This window comes from Larimichthys crocea, chromosome XX, assembly GCF_000972845.2.
Source record: "Larimichthys crocea isolate SSNF chromosome XX, L_crocea_2.0, whole genome shotgun sequence".
In the NCBI taxonomy this organism is placed as follows: domain Eukaryota; kingdom Metazoa; phylum Chordata; class Actinopteri; family Sciaenidae; genus Larimichthys; species Larimichthys crocea.
Genome location: NC_040030.1, coordinates 16,431,611 through 16,452,113, shown reverse-complemented (window position 1 = coordinate 16,452,113; position 20,503 = coordinate 16,431,611). Strand labels below are relative to the sequence as shown.

The following is a 20,503-nucleotide window of genomic DNA, read 5'->3' as shown; positions in this document are numbered from 1 at the left end:
TACCCGTACTGTACACGTGGATGAAACCGTGGCGAGGGGCCCCTCCGAAAACACACACCTAGGTGGCGCTGTCGAGCCATATGCGCACGTCCATGTGCGAGACCCCCAAAATGCGTAATTTCACGCCCGACTTTTGGGGGGTAGGCAAATTTTCCTGAGTTTTCGAAGGGATATGGGCCATCGAAAATGCGATTTACTTTTAAATGTCGTTCAGCGTTCGAAATCCAATAGGGCCTCGCCCCAGCGTGGCGTGCTCGGGCCCTAACAAGCAGCAACTTCTGTGGCTGTGCAAACTGCAGTTCCTCTAACGTCCACCTGAGGCTGGCTCCAGAAGTGAGTCAGTCTCCATAAGTCCCCATGTCCAAATGTCCAACTTCACAGCAGAAATAAACATGTTTACAGCCTGGTACAAAAAACAGTTTTGGTCTCTGTAGCTAATTTCCCCGTTCATGACAACTGTACTGAGGGTGAATTTATATACAACTCACCTGTTCACATTATATTAAGGCTTAAGTTGTGCAGGGTTAAGACCGTGGACGCTTTGATTGACAGGTGGTGTGGTGTACAGGTGACTTGTTTGAGCAACCAGGCGCATTTGGACACATTATTGTTCCCAGGTACATGCTATAGCAAATGTTTTTTTCACACCATGCTGATTAAACAGCTGTTTCCCCTCTGAAGTACGTTTGTTATACGCTGTGTTATACGTTTGTTTAGGTTAGGACAGATCATAAAGCGTCGTGTCATCTTAGCGTCTCAGTTCTCGGCCTCTGTTCCCAGGTGCTCTAAGAGAGCAAAGACGGGTCTATTCACGTTGTCAGGGGAGTGGGTGGTGTGTGTGTGTGTGTGGTGTGTGTGTGTGTGTGGTGGTGTGTGTGTGAGAGTGTGTGTGTGTGTGTGTGTACCAGTAGTCCTTCTAACCATGGCAACTCACTGTTGGTCCTTCCTCCTCTCCTTTCTACCAACCAACCCCACTCCTGGCCTCTCCTCGTCCTGTCCCTTGTCCTCCTCAGCCATACCCTCACTCTCCTCTCCTTTTTTCCTCTCCCCTCCCCCCCTCTCCTCTCCTCTCCTCTCCTTCTTCTTTCCTCTCCTCTCCTTTCCTTGTCTCCTCTCCTCTTTTCTCCTCTCCTCTCCTCTCCTCTTCTCTCATCTCCTCTCCTCTCCTCTTGTTTCCTCTCCTCTCCTTTCCTTGTCTCCTCTCCTCTTTTCTCCTCTTCTCTCATCTCATCTCCTCTCCTTGTTTCCTCTCCTCTCTCCTCCTCTCCTCTCCTTTCCTTGTCTCCTCTCTTCTCCTCTCCTCTCCTCTTCTCTCCTCTCCTCTCCTCTTGTTTCCTCTCCTCTCCTTTCCTTGTCTCCTCTTCTCTTCTCTCCTCCCCTCTCCTCTCCTCCTCTCCTTGTTTCCTCTCCTCCCCTCTTCTCTCATCTCATCTCCTCTCCTTGTTTCCTCTCCTCTCCTCTCCTCCTCTCCTTGTTTCCTCTCCTCCTCTCCTTGTTTCCTCTCCTCTTCTCCAGGTATCCAGTCACATTCAGGTCTTAGCCAGAAGAAAATCCAGGGAGTTCCAGTCCAAACTAAAGGTAAGGATGTGACCGCTCTGGGTCCTTTTTTATTTTGAAAATCCTCTGGTGGACAGGAAGTGATGTGTTTGGTGTAAACACAGCTGATGAATGAGGATGTTGAGGCGCCGCTTACAGAAACTTAAAGAAGGAGAACGAGGTCACGGTATTTGAAGAAGAAGTGATCTCTGGGAAATGAAGTGCAACAGTTAGCGCCATGAGAATCGATAAATTCATGAAGCTTACAGATGGAAGAATATCTTTACTTCACTGCATGATGCAGAAAACCTGAATTCAGCCTCGGTCTGTTGTTGTGAACTTTCCTCTGTGGCTCGATGGATGCCTGTCACAGCGACGCCGGTATCCTAGGTGTCTAATTAGGCCTGTTAAGGCTCCCCCCTTCCTCCCTCTTCTTCCTGTCATTCTCTTATATCCATACATTCATTCATTTGTTCCTCTCTCCACCCTCCTTTCAGTCTATTAATCTCTTCCCCTCCGTGTCTCCTCCTCCCTCTCTCTCTTTCTTTCCCTTCCTCACTGTTGGTTGTAATTAACTTCATGTAAAGCAACAAAGGAGCGCTTGTTTTCCCGAGAAGAGCAGTCATACGTCTGAAAGGAGACAAAGCGAGGGCTGGGTTGATGTTTGCTGTCGTGAAATAAATGACAGACGGCTGATTTTAAATTGATAGTAAAGCTTAATTAGATCAATATAGATCCAACATACATACGATGAGGACGTTTTATTGGAGAACACAGTTCATAAAAACAATATTAATCAGCGTTTTATTAAAGATATGCCTGCAGCTAATTGGTATTTTCATTATGTGTAAATGTATGCATTATTTCTTTTAATCAATTTCACATTTTAAAAGTTCACGATGTTTCACGTCCAATGATATAAAACTAACGAAAGCAGCAAACAGCTACAGAAAGTCTTGTTCGACCGAAACTACATCTGCCTAAAATCTGCACGTTAGCGAGTAAGAATACTTTGTTTATAGAGCTACAAGGTGCCGTGTGATGCAAACGAACATTTATCATTTAGTCATTTAGCTGACACTTTTATCCAAAGTGAGCGATCTGTCCAGAGACCGAGGGGTTGTCAGGAGGACATGACAGATAGAGCGGAGTATCGTCTGCATATCGGTGATCCGAGAAGATACGCAATCCGATAATCGGACCCAAAGAGGAGGTGGGACCACCAAAAGGTCTTAGTTTGTAGAGCATGGAGGTCTCACTGATGCAGGGAGCTCAATAAAACAACATGAAACTTTCAAGTTTGGAGTCAGGTCACGGACAGCTAGTAACAATTATTAAAGCAGAAGCACATTTGTTGAGTAAAAATACATTTGAATATTTCATTTTAGTCACAATCAGTTATTTCTAACATCACCCTGAAATAAAATACATCAGGAATATATGGGCTCCTAAAAATATTTAAGAATATATCGACCAACCAAGCAAACATCCAAGCAGAAGGTGTCAAAATGTCACATCTGTGAGCCTGAAACCAGAAAATGTTTAGTCTGGTGATGTTCTATGTGTTTCTTTTTGTAGTCACCAATGAACTGATGGTACTGACGAGACTGTATATTTGTAAAAAGATCGACATCTTCAATACGATATGTTTATTCTCTACATTTGTTGGTAATAAGTAAAATATAAACCAGCCTCAAACATTTCACACATTATCTAAAGTAGTATGAATAAATAATGACATTTTTAATTTTTAGCTCAGCCTCTCTTGTCGTGATGTAAAAGCTTCGCCTGCTGTTGGATTTCCCGTTAAAACCTGAAACACGCGAATGCGCCGGGCGTTTCAAAGAAATTAGTTCAGGTCAAGGATGTTATCAAACCCATATGGTTCCTGGTATTTAATATGAAAATCCAGCATGATTCCCATCTCAGTACCTCCTATAATGTTATTACCTCCCCTAGGAGGAGAGATTTCTCTCAGTGCCAATTAACTTGAGTGAAGCTGCCAATTAGTGATTCTCCAGCTATTGCAGCGCCTCTAATTCCATTTCATTCAGCTGTTTTCTGCTCCCAGTTTCATGTTGCTTTGACTTCAGATGTTACAAATGAGCCCACAAGTTTAGACTTACTGTAAATCTTGCCCCGAGGCGGCAGCAGCAGCAGCAGCCCCGACCGGTTATGTTCACTGTGTCGGGTAAAGCACATTTAGCTCTGCTGCAGGTTGTTGTTGCCATGACTTCCACCGATTCCCCCTCGTCCCCAGACCAAAAGCCAGACCACCACACCCGTACGCACGCAAAGAGAAAGGTATATCGACTAAATCTGAGAGGAGGCTTAAAGCAACATTGCCTAGAATACATGAAGAGTACGTTAAGTTAATCCTGCTGTGGTAATTATGGACACCAACCACTAAAAGTCAGTCCCACATTTACTCTTGTCCGGCGGCTTCTTGCTCGCTCACTCTCCCCTTTTCTCTTCTTAGCTTCTTCCGTCAGCGTCCTCTTTACTCTCTTCTCCTCTGCCATCATGTCCATAGAGGCTGCTGAGCCTTAGCTTAGGAATGGAGTCTGTTAACATCAACAAACGACCAGCGCACACTACAACACCGAGTCCAAAGTCAAAGCTAACATTACTGCAAAGCATGTGAAATGTATTGTCATATTGGATGGAGGACGTCAGCTAATTCATTGCCCAGCTCCTGTTCTGGCACGACACCGGCTCCACTCCCCTACCGGTTTCTGTAAACAACCTCTTCTTCTTCTTCTTCTTCTTCTTCTTCTTCTTCTTCTTCTTCTTCTTCTTCGTCTTCCCGGTGCTCCTGTGGTACAAACACAAACACTCCCCCGCTGCTCTGAGCTCACAGTCCGGGCAGCCCAGCTAACAAACTGAGCTAACATGAGCTAACAGCAGCTAACAAACTGAGCTAACATTAGCTAACAGCAGCTAACAAACTGAGCTAACATTAGCTAACAGCAGCTACCAAACTGAGCTAACATGAGCTAACAGCAGCTAACAGACTGAGCTAACATGAGCTAACAGCAGCTACCAAACTGAGCTGACATGAGCTAACAAACTGCGCTAACAGCAGCTAACAAACTGAGCTAATATGAGCTAACAGCAGCTAACAAACTGAGCTAACATGAGCTAACAGCAGCTAACAAACTGAGCTAACATGAGCTAACAGCAGCTAACAAACTGAGCTAACATGAGCTAACAGCAGCTAACAAACTGAGCTAACATGAGCTAACAGCAGCTAACAAACTGAGCTAACATGAGCTAACAGCAGCTAACAAACTGAGCTAACATGAGCTAACAGCAGCTAACAAACTGAGCTAACATGAGCTAACAGCAGCTAACAAACTGAGCTAACATGAGCTAACAGCAGCTAACAAACTGAGCTAACATGAGCTAACAGCAGCTAACAAACTGAGCTAACATGAGCTAACAGCAGCTAACAAACTGAGCTAACATGAGCTAACAGCAGCTACAGCTGTCAGCAGGTTACTTCACTGTCCATCATAAACTCTGTAAATCACAGAGAGTTGAGGCGGAGCAGCCGGAGGACATCAGAGGGAAAACCAGAAAACATTTCCTCCATAAAATATGATCCAGTTTCACCAGAATCAGTGAAATAGTTGCTGCTGTGTGACTTAGTGCCGTAAAGCGTTACGTACTTCTCCCGACCCGGAGCCCAAAGTTACATAGTGTGAGAACAGACGTACGAATGACAGAGACACCGTTCAGCTGATCACAGGTCAGTGTGGGTCAACAGACAGCAGTGAACAGGTGGTCGGACACTGATCTGCGTTCGTTTTCTCTGAGCTCTGATTCATTAAAACGGCACCGGCGTTGTGTTTAACTGTCGGCAAATGAGCCCCATCACACCAGTTTACTTGAATTGCCGTAACGAGCCAATCGGATCACAGAATTACAACTTTTATGACTTTTCCCTTCAGGCCTTCAGTTTGTCTCCACAACTTTAAATCTCATGAACCGTTCTCCTGCTGCCGCCCTCATACGAGGACCAGGATGTGAAGTGTATTCATGATGATGATGATGATGATGATGATGATGATGTGTGTGTCTCTGTAGGACCAGAATGCCAAGGAGAAAGCTCTGCAGAGCATCTCCTCCATGTCGTCTGCTCAGATCGTCTCAGCCACCGCCATACACAGCAAGCTCCTGCCTGGAATAGTACGGGCCAGCTTCCCTGGCAACGCACAGGTAACACACACACACACACACGCACACACACAATCTGGTCGAAACATATGCTTAGTTTGAAGTCTTGTGTACACACACACACCAGTCCAGTATATTAATGTGTGTGTTTGTGTGTGTGTGTGTTTTCAGCTGTGGCAGGGGATGATTCCTGGAGGACAGTCCAGCTCCGCCACAGAAGAGTAAGTCAGACTGAAGACTTTGATTTGAGACTCGTTGACCTTTTATTGGTCGATGTGTTGATGACTGCCTGTCCCAGTTCTCCCAGTTCTAACTCTGCTGACGATAACTGTTTGATTAAAGCGTGACGTCAGCCTCATACGCCGTGGCAGACGGTCGTCGGGAAGGTTTCTGCCTCTTAGAAGAAGCTCGCTCTAAACTTGCTGTGTACAGAAATTGTCACGAGATAACTTCTGATGTGATTTCTTTGCTCGTCCATTGACAGGGTTAAAATTATGTCAACGTATGTAAATATTCGCTTACCGATGCAACCTGCACAAATCCTAAAAGACAGCAAGGCCGAGGGCTGACCTATGGCTCGACATACGGTCGGTCGCCTGTTTGGTCATACAGACGTTATCCTAGCTCACTGGGGCGCTCATTCAACGTATCCTGGCTTGGACAGTTGTCCACATCTCACCACAGGGGTGCCCCAGGGCTCAGTGCGGGGGCACCCCTCTCAGTTTACCTCAGTGAGACCTCTGTGGTCTACCGACTAAGACCTTGTGGTGGTCCCACCACCTCTCTGGGTCAGATTATCTGCTCGCATGGCTTCTCGTATCACTGCTATGCAGACGACACTCTGCTCTATCTGTCATTTCCTCCTGACAATCTCTGAATTCCTCTCAGACATATAAACATAAGATGAAGGAACACCACCTACAGCTGAACCTCTCAAAAACCGATGACCACGACATCAACATCCAGTTGACTCCCTAGTGGGAAACTTCAGCCTTCTCCGATCATGTCGCCTCGATTGCTCGGTCGTGCCGCTTCGTACTTTGAGAAAAATCGTGAACCTTATTTGTTGAGTATTTCTTCATGGATTGATTCAGACGTTACTCGACTGTACTGTATCTCGTTTATGTGTCGTTTCATGAGTATGTGGTTGCAGTAGATATAAATATCACAATAGTCTTCCATCATCAAACATAATCATCTTTTTTTAAAGCAGCTCTTTATTTCAGAGAGTACAATAACCAGCAGCAATGAGTAAACATGCAAACATAAAAGTGCACTGAGCGTCGTCCATTCTCTCCAAACTGAACTGAACAAAGGGAAAAGACAATAAACCCTCAGTATATGAAAACAAACAAGGACATATATTATATTATACAGTATATATATATGTATGTATACTCATACGTGCTCACTCTACTCCCAGCTCCTTCCAGATGTCCAAGCTCGAGCCCGGCCACCCGGTGTAGTCGCCAAAATAGATTCATAAATGTTACAGACCAAAAGCCTTTTATTGTACCAAGCTCTAAACATGTTGGACATTTGGACATGGGGACTTATGGAGACTAGATTCACTTCTGGAGCCAGCCTCAAGTGGACGTTAGAGGAACTGCAGTTTTTTGGCACTTCGTTTCACGGTCTTGGAGATTTTACGACCTCTAGTTGTAATTCCTCGAGCGGCCACTTGAGGTTGGCTCCAGAACATTTCATCCTCCATAGGTGCCCATGTTGTAGAAGTTCCGTCTTTCTTTCAGCTGATATTTAAGAAACTGTCTCTCACGTTTGATGGCTTGAATCGTTCCTCGTCTCGTCACATCGCGACTGATATAAAATATAAAATATATAACGCAGAGTTCTGAATCTGGTGAACCTGTTTCCAGATCTCACGTTAGTTTCTGTTCATTGTGCTTCAAACTCTCTGTCGTTTCATCGCCCAGCTGCTGTTACGTGACCGCGTGGTGGTGATGGTAATGGTAGTAAATGGGGCTGGTATAGCTTTTTACTGAACTCAGAGATGCTCTTGACATCTGTGCTCCTGCTTCAAGTTCATACGAGACACAGAGCAGAATTCTTCTCTGTATAATGTGCGTCTCTTCTTCTTTCAGCCTTTTTAATGCTCTCCTGTCTGTCTGTCTGTTCGTCTGTCTGTCTGTCTGTCTGTCTGTCTGTCTTGTGTGTTTCTCTCAGTATCAAGCCGTTTTCTCAGCAAGCCTACTCTGTGCAGACAGCAGGGACCACCACAATCTCAGGTGAGAGAGACCACGGTACAATTATCTCCTTTCTGTAGAGCGAACAGGAGGTCCTCTCTCCTGCCATTTAGGCCACCGGTTCTCCGCGGGGTGATTTCTTTTCTACTTTGTCTGAGCTCTCGGGTCTCCAGCGCACCCTGAGGTTTGTCCTGTGAAGAGGTCAGAAAGAGAAAAATGATGTCAATCTGACTTTTCTCACATCGCCTGTAATGAATAACTCTGCCCTAATTCCCAAAAAATATTAAAGTCAAACTGCAAAGAAATGAGTACATATATCCTCGGTGATATTCCTAATTAAGTTCACATCACATTACCGTACTGCAATTTCTTGATTTGAATCACCGGGTAGTGTACAGAGCGCTGAGATAACAGCATGTTGCTGCTTCTGCCAGAAACTGTTCAGGGAAGACCTAAAAGAACGTTCATAGTTAGAAATACACATTCTCATTTACTGAGTTTTTTGGGTGTTATTTAAATTTATTCTTCTGCAACTCCCAGAAATGATCTTGGCTGGATAAAACATGGACGTAGTATCCGGTTCAGGTTTTTGAACAGCCGTTGTGTGGTACTACTACTACTGCTGATCCAAACAATAGGCAAAGACCTGGACCCTGCCCCTGTAACCACACCCACCTGTCAATCAAAGCGTCCACGCTCTTAATCCTGCATAACTTTAAGCCTTAATATAATGTGAACAGGTGAGTTGTATATAAATTCACCCTCAGTACAGTTGTCATGAACGGGGAAATTAGCTACAGAGACCAAAACTGTTTTTTGTACCAGGCTGTAAACATGTTTATTTCTGCTGTGAAGTTGGACATTTGGACATGGGGACTTATGGAGACTGACTCACTTCTGGAGCCAGACTCAAGTGGACATTAGAGGAACTGCAGTTTTCTGGCTTTGAGGTTACCGCTTAATCTCGACTGTTCAAGTTATATTAAAGTTCTGCAGGATTAAGGCGTCATTCGACCTGATGATCCACGTCTTTGATGATTTTTGGTGGCCGACGTCACTCATGCTCTGTTGTACAGAGACAGACGTTCAAAAGTCACCTCGCCTCACATCTTAACTACTGTTGTAGGAAAAGCCCCTTCTGATAAAAACATTCACGACAGTTTCAGCCAAACAAAAACTATTTTTTTAATCATTTAAGAGCGCGGCTCTCGCCTGCCTTTGCCTCTGTGTTTTCGAGGTCCCCGCAGGGTTGTAAGTTTTTACTCAAAGCGGGCCGATGGCAGCTGTCAGTTAACAATGGCACAAATGGAGTGTGCGAGTTTTGAGTCAGCGCCCGAGAGATTTCCCCGCGTCCTCGTCATTGTTGCACCTTCACACCTCACTTTTTGTTGAGCACTTTTCGTCGCCGCCAATCTCGCCTCGGTCAGTCTTTGTCCACGAGACTCCGGTAAGAATGAAACGCTCGCATTATGACTAACCCCGTTAGAATGAGGTGATTGTACGCGAGTGATGGCAGGGGTGGAGGTTAAACAGAGAGTGTGTGTGTGTGTGTGTTTGTGTGTGTGTGTGTGTGTGTGTCTTCTAGGCTACGAGCCTCCCACTGCAGCCCAAACACACAGAGAGCCGGCGTGGCAGGGTCGCTCCATCGGCACCACCAAACTACGACTGGTGGAGTTTTCGTCTTTCCTGGAGACGCAGAGAGACCAGGAGGCAGTGAGTACCACACACACACACACACACACACACACACACACACACACAATAAGCTCTCCCTATTGTCCCATAAACAGAGATGACAGATAACCCCACAGCGGTGAACAGCGCTGAAGCCCTTTGTGTGTATCCTCGTTATGAATAACCTTTGTAAAGCTCTATCTCTGCGTCCGCTCGCTCTATCCGTCATCCTGCCACGCCGTGGACACACTGTCATTTTTCTACCTCGGGCTCATCGACAGCTGGCATTCATCTTGTCGCTTTCTGTTTGGACAGTTAAAAAAAACCCTCCACGGCTCTTTGTTGACTTTGAAATCGACTCTGTTGTCAGAAGGTGTCACGTTTTCGGCATAATTTGACTGTAAACGACGGCCTCGGGCACGAAATGTAGCATTCGGCGTCGGCTGCAGCCTTGCGGCTCGAGGGTAAATAAACCTTTCTGACCTGAAGGTCAGCTCGATTTCAACGTTGCAAGCGACGAGGCCTTCGCAATGAGACGTACTGATGCAACAATCTCAAGTACAGATGTCTGGAAAGTTTCCCCCGACCTCTCAGACCTCGATGCTGCCCCCATGTGGTTGCAGGTTCAGCTCCACGGCCTGTGAACGGGCACGCTGTGGCCTCTGTAACATCCATGTTTAATGTGTGTTCATGTTTTTATGTGATGAGTTCACTGGAGAACCTTTTTGTGCTATTTAAGGTTCTTTGCAAAAAATATTATAATATTAAAAATCTTATATTTCATCTTTGTTCCTTCCTTGAACAACCAATAAATTAAAAGTTCCCCTACAGCGTCAACACGACCAACCCGAACCTTTATTTTGAAGGTTGTACGTACCCGAGCAGCAGCAGCAGCTGTTATTGATTATCCAAGTCCGTCATTACTCTTTGTGTTTTTGGGTTTGGAAAACATAAAAGAAGCCGCCCCGCCGCTGAAAAGATTCTTTCCGACCACTTTTGTGGTTGATTTACAGTAAACTGTGATTAAAGTTCTACGGAAGCCCAAGGCGGTCATGAAATGACGAATGTTGTTATCCTGAGATAACAGGTCATCATTTTTTTTTAGGTCTCTTTTTTTTGGTTTCTCGATGTAACGTCTTAGTTTATTTGCGTTCCGTCACACATGACGCACTGATCGACGGGTTGTGAAGAAATGCACAGTGTACGTTACAGTACGCGATTAAATACAAGGCTACAGTGTCTCAGTGTCGACTCCGGAGCGCCCGTGTGTCATTTTCAGGAGTTTCGCAACGCCGACGTCGGTACAAAGTTCTGTTGAGCCGCATTTTGTAATAACGGTGCATTTTGTAATAAACGTCCAAAATGTAATAACTTTTTCATATCATTTTGTAATAAACTGCCCGAACGCATTTTGTAATAAATTTTGCCGCATTATGTAATAAGTTATTACATTTTGACAAGATTATTACCAAATGCAAAAAATCTGCAATTTACATAATATTCTCTGTTAATGCAACCTTTGAATAGTGTACTGATAGTAATTGCTAAGTACTGCTACTAGGCTAATACAGTGATACTAATAATAGTCCTAGCTTTTACAAATACTTTAAAGTAAAATAAAATACAATTAACAAACAAATAAACTATGCTTTAGAATTGTTATTTCATAATGCACCATGTTATTACATTTCCTAGAAAATAAAAAAGTTGCAAGTGCATTTTGTAATAATCTTGTCAAAATGTAATAACTTATTACATAATGCGGCAAAATTTATTACAAAATGCGGCTTTATTACAAAATGAAATGAAAAAGTTATTACATTTTGGACGTTTATTACAAAATGCGGCTCAACAAGGACGCCGTCTCTCCCGCGTGCTGCCCGACCAGCCGAGCAGGAAAGATTAACAGCAGGAGGAGTAAGTCTCGTTATCTCGAGATTACAACATTTGTCATTTCCGAGATATTAATGTAAATAACTTGAGATGAAATGAACTCGTTATCCTGACCACTAACCACTGACCGTATAAAGAGTGGACAGCGTATCCACTTCTGAAGCGATGTTTTGAAACTTTGCGTTGCTGGTCGTCGCCTTGTTGGCTGTCCTGTCCGGCTCCTGGCTCCTAAAAATGGTCAAAGACGCGGATCATCAGTGGACCAAAAAATGCTTAGCTGTAGAGCTATAAAGCTATTGACATGTTCTGTAGCCAAGTGGACGTTTGAGGAACTGCAGGTTGCGGAGCCATTGCTGGTCGCTGGTACGATGCCACATCTTTGATCAGTGGAGTGAAACCGCAAATACTTCAGTTTACTCAGCATGCTCGAGGCCGTGCACATAGAACAAGAGATACAAACAAAACGGGGAGTCGCTCAACGAAACGTTCAGCTTGAACGCTGTGGTTCATCCATCGGTCCAGAACTCTAGAAGAATTACACCTTCAGAATAAAACATCTAACTGTTCTGTCTCCGTCTCGCTCAGTACAACAAGCACCTGTTCGTGCACATCAGCCAGACCAGCCCGACCTACAGCGACCCGATGCTGGAGTGCGTGGACATCAGGCAGATCTACGACAAGTTCCCCGAGAAGAAGGGCGGGCTGAAGGAGCTGTTCGGCAAGGGCCCGCAAAACGCTTTCTACCTGATCAAGTTCTGGGTGAGTGGACACACACACACACACACACACACACACACACACACACTTCCTGTCAGCCTTGGCGGTCCAACGTTTCTAAAAGTCTGTTTTATGATTTCAGCCATAAATAAGCAGAGTTTGCACGTCGCCCACTTTGCTGTATTTTTCCACCCAGTGCCGAGCCTTTGTCTGTACTTACAGGTGTGTGTGTGTGTGTGTGTGTGTGTGTGTGTGTGTGTGTGTGTGTGTGTGTGTGTTTCCACCTGGGATATGGAGGTGGTGGGTTGATGAAAGCACGGTCGCTTTGTTTGAACACCTGCTCACCTCCTGACTCAGAGGTTGCTCTGTCTCCACCTGTGTGTGTGTGTGTGTGTGTGTGTGTGTGTGTGTGTGTGTGTTCTCCGAGCCGCCGCTCACCGAAGGACTTTCAAAAATCCCAGCAACACGACGCGTCACACGTTTACTCATTTCTTTTCCATCAGAGTAACGCGGAGTCTTATTTCAGTGTTACACGTATTACACAGCTCCTGTTCTGGCACGACACTGGCTCTGCTCCCCTATTGGCTGACAGCAGCTACAGCTGTCAGCAGTTTACTTCACTGTCCATCGGAAAACTCTGTAAATCACAGAGAGTTTGGTCGACCACGTTTCAACATGTGAAGCTTGACGGGCCTTTCGTGCCTAGTTACGGTTGCTAAGCCGTGATTGGACAATCTCTATTTAGGTGGGCGGAGTTTGAAGGAAGGAACGACTATAAAAGGCACAGAGCAGTGATGAGACGTAACATGAAAACAACAGGTGTGTGTGTGTGTGTGTGTGTGAGAATTTAATTAAAAAGCTCTCTGATCTACCACAATGAGGCGTTTCTGATAATCTGCTGCTTTAATAAAGCACAGTGTGTGTGTGTGTGTGTGTGTGTGTGTGTGTGTGTGTGTCAGGCTGTAATCCAGGTGCAGCGCGTTCTTCGACGTCTAATCTTGTTTTTCCTCCTCCGTCGTCTCTTCCAGTATTTTTTATATTTTCACATAAAGTCGATGAAACATGAAACCAAACTTCTCCGCTCAGCGGGGAGTCGACTCACGCTGTGCGAACAGAATGTTTGTTTTAAAGTCCAGAAATGTAAAATAATTTTTCAGAGATTCCTGAAAATGTCAGACTGAAATTTAAACTAGAAAACTTGAAACGTGTTTGATGGATTTATGCATTTACGTAACGCGTGCTGCGTTATGTTTTCATGCCTGGTCCTCGGTAGCCTGATATTTGTGCGACGTATGCTGAACAAATTCATTCGACCGTCAGACTCGGTGAACTCTCATTCAACATTCAAACAATAAAACGAATCTTTCTGTTCATGAATGAAAGTAAATAAATATAATTTGAACATTTCAATCGAGGAATAATAATGTGCTTTAATATTTTTTCACTTTTTTTGTTAAGCAGCAACAATAATAAAAACAATCTGAGCATAACAAAGAGCTGCATGAACCATTACAGACACATAGAAAATGATTTTGTTGTGCTGTTAATGAATTTAGAGCAGCTGTGTCGTAAACTTTACATATTAAACATTGTCTTTAAGTTTGTGGCTTCATAAATGACTTCATGGTTATTTACGTCGGTCATGTGTCTCGATTCTGTCAGATATGAAGGTGAATTAAACAATAAGATAGAAACTGTCACAGATTATTTAGTCTCTTTTAACCTGATGAAATCTGATGAATTTAGTTCATCCAGGACAGATTTATCAGCTGCTGTCCCCAGCAGAGGGCGCTGTTGGCTCGCTCTCACGTTTGACTTCTTGCTCTGTGGTTTCCAGGCCGACCTGAACCACAACATGCAGGACGACCCGGCGGCCTTCTACGGTGTCACCAGCCAATACGAGAGCTCGGAGAACATGACCATCACCTGCTCCACCAAGGTCTGCTCCTTCGGCAAGCAGGTGGTCGAGAAGGTGGAGGTGAGGACGCGTTTTCAAGCTCCAGTAAAGTAATCCAGGATCTTTTCAAGGACACTGAAGTTGTTTGTTGAAGTGACGTGTAACCGCTCTCTCCGCGTTTCAGACGGAGTACGCAAGGTTCGAAAACGGGCGCTTCGTCTACAGAATCAGCCGCTCTCCGATGTGTGAATACATGATCAACTTCATCCACAAGCTCAAACACCTGCCCGAGAAGTACATGATGAACAGCGTGCTGGAGAACTTCACTATTCTGCTGGTGAGGACATGAGTGTGTGTGTGTGTGTGTGTGTGTGTGTGTGTGTACAGATCCATACTGAACACACACCTTCTTTTTTCCTTTCAGGTTGTGAGTAACAGAGACACTCAGGAGACCTTGCTGTGTATGGCGTGTGTTTTCGAGGTGTCCAACAACGAGCACGGAGCACAGCACCACATCTATCGACTCGTCAAGGAATAACACACACACACACACACACACACACACACACACACATATGGCCTTTGCTTGGTGATTACTGGCGACATTGGAAGTTTAAAAGTCTTTCAGCCAAACAACTCGATTCAGCGAGCGAGAAAAAGCGGCTGCATTTCCACTGCTGTTCACGAACCATCACAGCAATAATTGGGTAATTTTTAATTATCAGATGTGACACACAGTATGCTGCAGGACGTAAATATCAACCCCCCCCTTCCCACAAATCTGAAATACCAGACGCTCATTAGCTGTAAGGAAGCACAGTGGCAGTGCAGCCACAGAAATCCGACTCGACCTGGGTGGTTTTTCCCCAACAACAACATCCCGACTGATATCACCAGGAGACGGCACGAGTCCCGCTGTCCAGTAAATCTGTGCTTTGAGTATTTCTGTCGTGTGTTTTGGGGAAAGTCGACCCAGGGAGTGAAAATAAAATACAAACAAATTTTTGGCATTTTTACCCCCCGTGATTTAAAAAAATGTGTGTGTTACTGACGGACACTGAAGCTCAGACCCTGTGTATCATCAATGAACCCAAACCAGAGATGGAAATAACACTCCTGCATCATCATATAGTAACAGTATACAGGTGGTTTGTACAGATAACCACTGCAACAACAAAAAATAAATAAATGTGCGAGCTGCATTCTTGCACAAGAAAAACACAAAAAAACAAAAAGAGGTTTGTCCCAAAGAAAAATCAGATTTTTACCTTTTTGTATGTTTTCTTTAAAAATAAAAATAAAAAAGACAGAAAAAAGAATAGCTTCTAAAAACTTTGAAATTGTTTATCGATAGATTATATTTTAATTCCAGGAACAACTATCTAAAAAAAAATTTATGTTAATAAAGAAAAGTATAAAGTGAAATTGAACAATTCAGGTACCTTTAAGTGCAACAAGTGACTCTTCATCACGATTTGAAGAAATAAACGAACGTGTTAAAGCGATAATCCTGTCAGCGCTACAACCATGACGATAAACACATTCCTGTGATTCCTTCACAATAAAAGCCTCTCTCCTGTTTTGTCAGTTGGATGAAAGTAAGCGGTGAAATTCCAAACAAAAACGCTGGATCATATGTTGAACTCCGCCACTAGCATAGACCATAATGCTGTAAAAAAAAAAAAAAATGTGTATGTGAAAATATCAAACATGTTGCCGTCGGTTCGTTGAGAAGCACTGTGAATCTTTAAAACAACGTCGTTCATGGTGCACAAGCGTCAAAACACGATCAGGTTACACTTTAAATTAAACTTATTTCAGTATTCTTGCACCAGCTAACTCGAGCTTTAACATGTCCATACTGACACACGTGTGTTCAAACCTGAAATATTATCACGTCATCGCCCTAATCAGACGCCGTAACTCTAGAGCAACGTTTCTCAAACCGTGGAATGTCTTATCGTAACTTAAGTTTAATTCAACATCAGCGTGATACGTAGTCGCGTTCATGCAGGCGGAGCAGAGCTCACGTACATCCGTGATTAGTTGAAATGTGATGTTAATTAACGGTTAAAAATGTTAGAAAGAGAAGTGCAGATCAGGAGTAACGCTTTCCACCAAATCAGCTCTGATTCTGTTCAGTCAACAACCATCTGTAAAAAAAAAAAAAAAGGTAATTATGGTAATAAACTGTTATAATAAAAATGCAAAAACTTTATCTAATATTACGATAAAAGGAGTTAGTACTGTTGATTCTAAGGTTGGTGTTTTACTCCATATTTAAAAACGTCTGTAGATTTTACAGTGAAAAAACTGCGATGACAGTAAAAGACTGTAAAATATACCATCAAATATTACGGTATTTCACTGTGACAGTCTCTAATATAAAACGCAACTTTATTCTGTAGAAATTACCTTAAAATGTCATAGATATAAGTTGTGCCATTAATATGACTATTACGGTAAAATTCTGGCAGCTGTAGTTGCCAGAATTTTACCGTAAAAACATACTAGTGTTTTTCTGTATAATTAACAATCTCTGATACAAAAATCTTTATTCTGTATAAATTTCCTTAAAATCCTGTATGAAATATATATGACATGGCATATTTTGCTGTCTTGGTTTGCCAGTTTTTCACCGTAAACTGCTGAGCAGGGTCGAGTGTCGGTCATGATGGTATTTCTCGGAGAGTCGAATATTTTCTGATATTTCACACGGCGTATAAAAGTTTGAGAATCGCTGCTCTAGAGGACTTTAAAACGTTCGGAGACGCAGTTCCTGTTAATCTGTCCAGGACTGGTTTCTTCTAATTCGATAAGATCACGTCAGAATTTAAATCATTTATAATCAAAAACAAAAAAACAAAAAAAAAAAACTGTTGAGGTGTACTGTAGCATGTGGTCGGTGGTTCGTCTGTGTCATGAAGTGCCTTTGGTTGAGAACAGCAGTTTTCATGTCGAGTCCTGATAATTTGGTGTTGTAGATGGTGTATAGACAGACATTTTAGTGAATATATTATAATTATAATAATTAGGTATCACCTGCTCCAGTTTTCAGTGTCTGAGGGCTAATTATCCAAATTCCAGATTTAATGGATGTTTCTTGTTGTCGGCGTTGAACCACCCGAAAGAATTTGAACTGCTCTTAAATCCTGCGGGACGTTAATGAGACATTCTTGTTCACTTGGTATTTTATGGCGGCATTTACACGTATTTGTGTATTACATGTATGTGCGACAGATTCATGTTGAAACAGGTCGCACGCTCGGTATTGTCTCGTGTCTCTTTGATAAACCTGTTTTATCTTCAAACAATAGGAACATTTAGAAAACATTCAGAAACCGTAATCTCAACAAGAACATTGATACGACTCTTGCGTAAGCGGCTGTAGCTTCGTTTAGCATAGCATAACACTGGAAACGGGCTCCCTCAAAAACTGATTAACATGTTTAATTTATTTTAATCCACACAAAAACTAACAAACGTGCTCACGTGTCTGCTAAATGAAGTTAAGCTGATGGTTGTCGCTCTGTATTTACCGTACAAACGTGAGATTGGTATCGATCTTCTCATCAAACACTTGGCAAGAAGGCGAGTTAAACGTATTTTACAAAATAAGACTTTGCTATGTTACAAGTAACACCCCACATGGCTAAAACACACTTTGTGTCTCAATTCGAATACTTCTGTCATACGTCTTCGACAAATTGCAACCTGCGGGGCATTAGCGCCAACGTTTGACTGCCAAAATATAAAGATGAAACATATTTACAATTTGTAAATATAATTTACTGCAACCGCTTCACCTCGGCTGCCATTTTTACAACGCCGGTGGTTCCACCACTTCCCCTACGCAGCCAAAATGGCGACCATTGATGATCGACCTCAACTTTTTGACCGTTATGACGATGGTGTTACTTATGGACTCAAAATTGCAAGTGTACGTATGGAAGTACACGAATTGAGACGCAGTCTTTAGTCGCAAAGTAAGCAGGATAACTCAGAATAACTAACTTTGATGAATAAAGTCCCGGAGGTTTTAAAACCTCAGATTACAGTGTGCAGCTGGGATGCTATGTGGTGTCCAGAATACTCAGAAACTTTTACGGTTTTCACCAGAACCGAAAGGAGCCATCTGTTAAAGAGCTAACGGGAAATGACTCAGCTCTGACCGTCAGTCTTTCAACTTTTGTGCAAAAAAGAAAAAGAAAAGAAAAAACACGTTAAGATCTAGCACACATCTTGAGTCTAAAGACTCCCGTGGGTGTCTCTCAGGGTTTCAAACCCCCCTCCCTCGTCCTCGATGCCTTTGTAACTTTCCCAGAGTTTTGTCCCTCGACCAGACCTTCACAGCGGCATGTAACGTGTACGTGATAACCGAACACGCAGCCTCAGAGGGGTTGATTTTGCAATAATGTGACCCCTCCGCCCGAGGACGTTATCTACCACCTGCCTTACCAAAGAAGTCATCACGTGACGGAGAATACAGAGGAAAGGGGATTTATTACGAGCTACAAGCTTCTGCCAAAAATAAAATAGAAAAAACAGGTTTAGAAATGTTCTAGTCTTTAAAAGACTTGTTTCATGGACACCTTGTATCATCTCGGTCGGCAGACTGCACAAGAACGCCACAGAAAACTAAAATGTCTGTCCAGCTTTACACGGCTTTAAACGTCCACTCATATTAATCAACGTATAACACAAAAAGCTGCGTCCACGCAACGCGTAAAGGTCGTTCAGAAAGGTTTTCAAAGTTCACGCAAACCGCAGAGTTCCTGCGTCATCGTCGTCCGTGTTATTTAATGTCGTCTCGTACGTGAAAGTTGGATATTTATCTTCTTCTTTTCGAACCACGCGTGGCACAGAGATCTTGTCTGTAATCAATTCCAAAATGGCCTTGAATCTTTTTCGACCCTTTCGGTTCACGTGCAGCGTCTCGTCTATGCGAGCGCCGAGGGGGTTTCTTTTTGATAAGGTGCTTTGTATAAAGGTGACAATAACGTTTATTACAGATGTTGTGTATATCTTTGATATTCTAATGTTTATCCTATTTTGCGAAAAAGAGAATACGTTTAGGAAAATCCAAAAGTTAGTATTGTGTGTCTATTGGTACTGCACAGGGTCTGATCTTTGCTTTGTAACTTTTTTTCCCCTCATGGCTAAAAGTATGTTAGATATTTTCTAGCTTTGTAGAGACTTTGTACGCATATATGCTATTCAGTTTAAATAAATGGTCAGTTCCAAACTGTGCTCTGGAGTTTTGTCTTTACTCTGAACATGAATGTATGTACCATGTGATCAATGTTATGCATTTAGGTCACATGATTCCAACTGAGCCATTGCTATGACAACTGGCCAAAGTCCAATCTGCTGATTAACACTGTGAGAAGCACCAAAAAAGTTTTCCTTGGTGTCTGTACAAGTACAATCACCACATCAGTTTATACCAAAATAAAACCATTCTGAGTTTAAGTCAGAATTTAAAACTCAGAATTCTGAGTTCAAAATCAGATTTTTAAGAAACATTTCTGACTTTTCCCTCAAAATTTGTACTTTTTCCCTCAAATTTCAGACTTTTTTCCTCCTAAAATTTTACTTTTTCCCTCAAAATTATGGCTTTTTTTCAGTTTTTCCCTAAAATTTCCTCAAATTTTTCTCAGTCAGAATTGTATGAAAAAAGTCAGAATTCTGAGTTAAAAGTCTGACTTTAGAACTCAGAATTCTGACTTTTTCGCAACAAAATCTGTCTTTTCCCCCCAGACTTTTCCCTCAAAAGTCTTTTTCTTGGTGAGGATTGTAAGAAAAAAGTCAGATTTTTGAGGGAAAAGTCAGATTTTTAAGATTTTGGGGGGATTTCTGACTTTAAAACTCATAATTAATTTTTTTTAATAAAACTGATTTTTTTTTATAAAAAAAAAAATATTTTTTTCATCATCTTTGAGATGGTTTTCCTTTCTGTCGAGTGTCCATATCTGTCATACCACACAGCTACCACCTTGATACTGAATAATAAAAGTTTGCGTGATGTTTGAGGGAATCAGGAAAATCAGAATTTTATGAAAAAAGGATAAAATCTATGAAAAAAGTCAGAATTATATGAAAAAAGCCAAAAAAAATGTATGAAAACAGTCAGAAATGTATTTAAAAAGCCAAAAGTGTATGAAAAAAAGTCAAAAGAAATTATAGAAAAAAGGCAAAAATGTATGAATAAAGTAAAAAAAAAAAATATGAAAAAAGCCACAAAAAAAATTATAATGTCAGATTTTCAAGAAAAAAAAGTCTGAATTTTGAGAATTAAGTGAGAACAAATAAATTGTTCCTGTGTGGCCCTAATCCTCTTCCGTACCAAACAGATGAGCGTTGTCTGTAAATGTAAAAAAAGCTTCAGGTGACTGTGATGATG

General features: G+C 42.6%; 2 protein-coding genes across 5 annotated transcripts in view; one reads left to right on the top strand and one right to left on the bottom strand.

The window, feature by feature from the left end:
- Positions 1-18,645, top strand: part of tead1a (TEA domain family member 1a) — a 43,482-nt gene extending 24,837 nt beyond the window's left edge. For all 4 annotated transcript variants that reach the window (XM_027272357.1, XM_027272356.1, XM_027272359.1 and 1 more), the window contains exons 4-12: positions 1,516-1,578; positions 5,626-5,757; positions 5,887-5,936; positions 7,900-7,961; positions 9,505-9,632; positions 12,072-12,245; positions 14,041-14,181; positions 14,285-14,437; positions 14,525-18,645. In XM_027272357.1, coding sequence (XP_027128158.1) covers positions 1,516-1,578; positions 5,626-5,757; positions 5,887-5,936; positions 7,900-7,961; positions 9,505-9,632; positions 12,072-12,245; positions 14,041-14,181; positions 14,285-14,437; positions 14,525-14,638 — 1,017 coding nt within the window. In that variant the 3' untranslated portion in view covers positions 14,639-18,645. The remainder of the gene's footprint in view (positions 1-1,515; positions 1,579-5,625; positions 5,758-5,886; positions 5,937-7,899; positions 7,962-9,504; positions 9,633-12,071; positions 12,246-14,040; positions 14,182-14,284; positions 14,438-14,524) is intronic.
- Positions 1-20,503, bottom strand: part of herc56.1 (HECT and RLD domain containing E3 ubiquitin protein ligase 56.1) — an 820,440-nt gene that overhangs the window by 148,123 nt on the left and 651,814 nt on the right. The window lies entirely within an intron of this gene.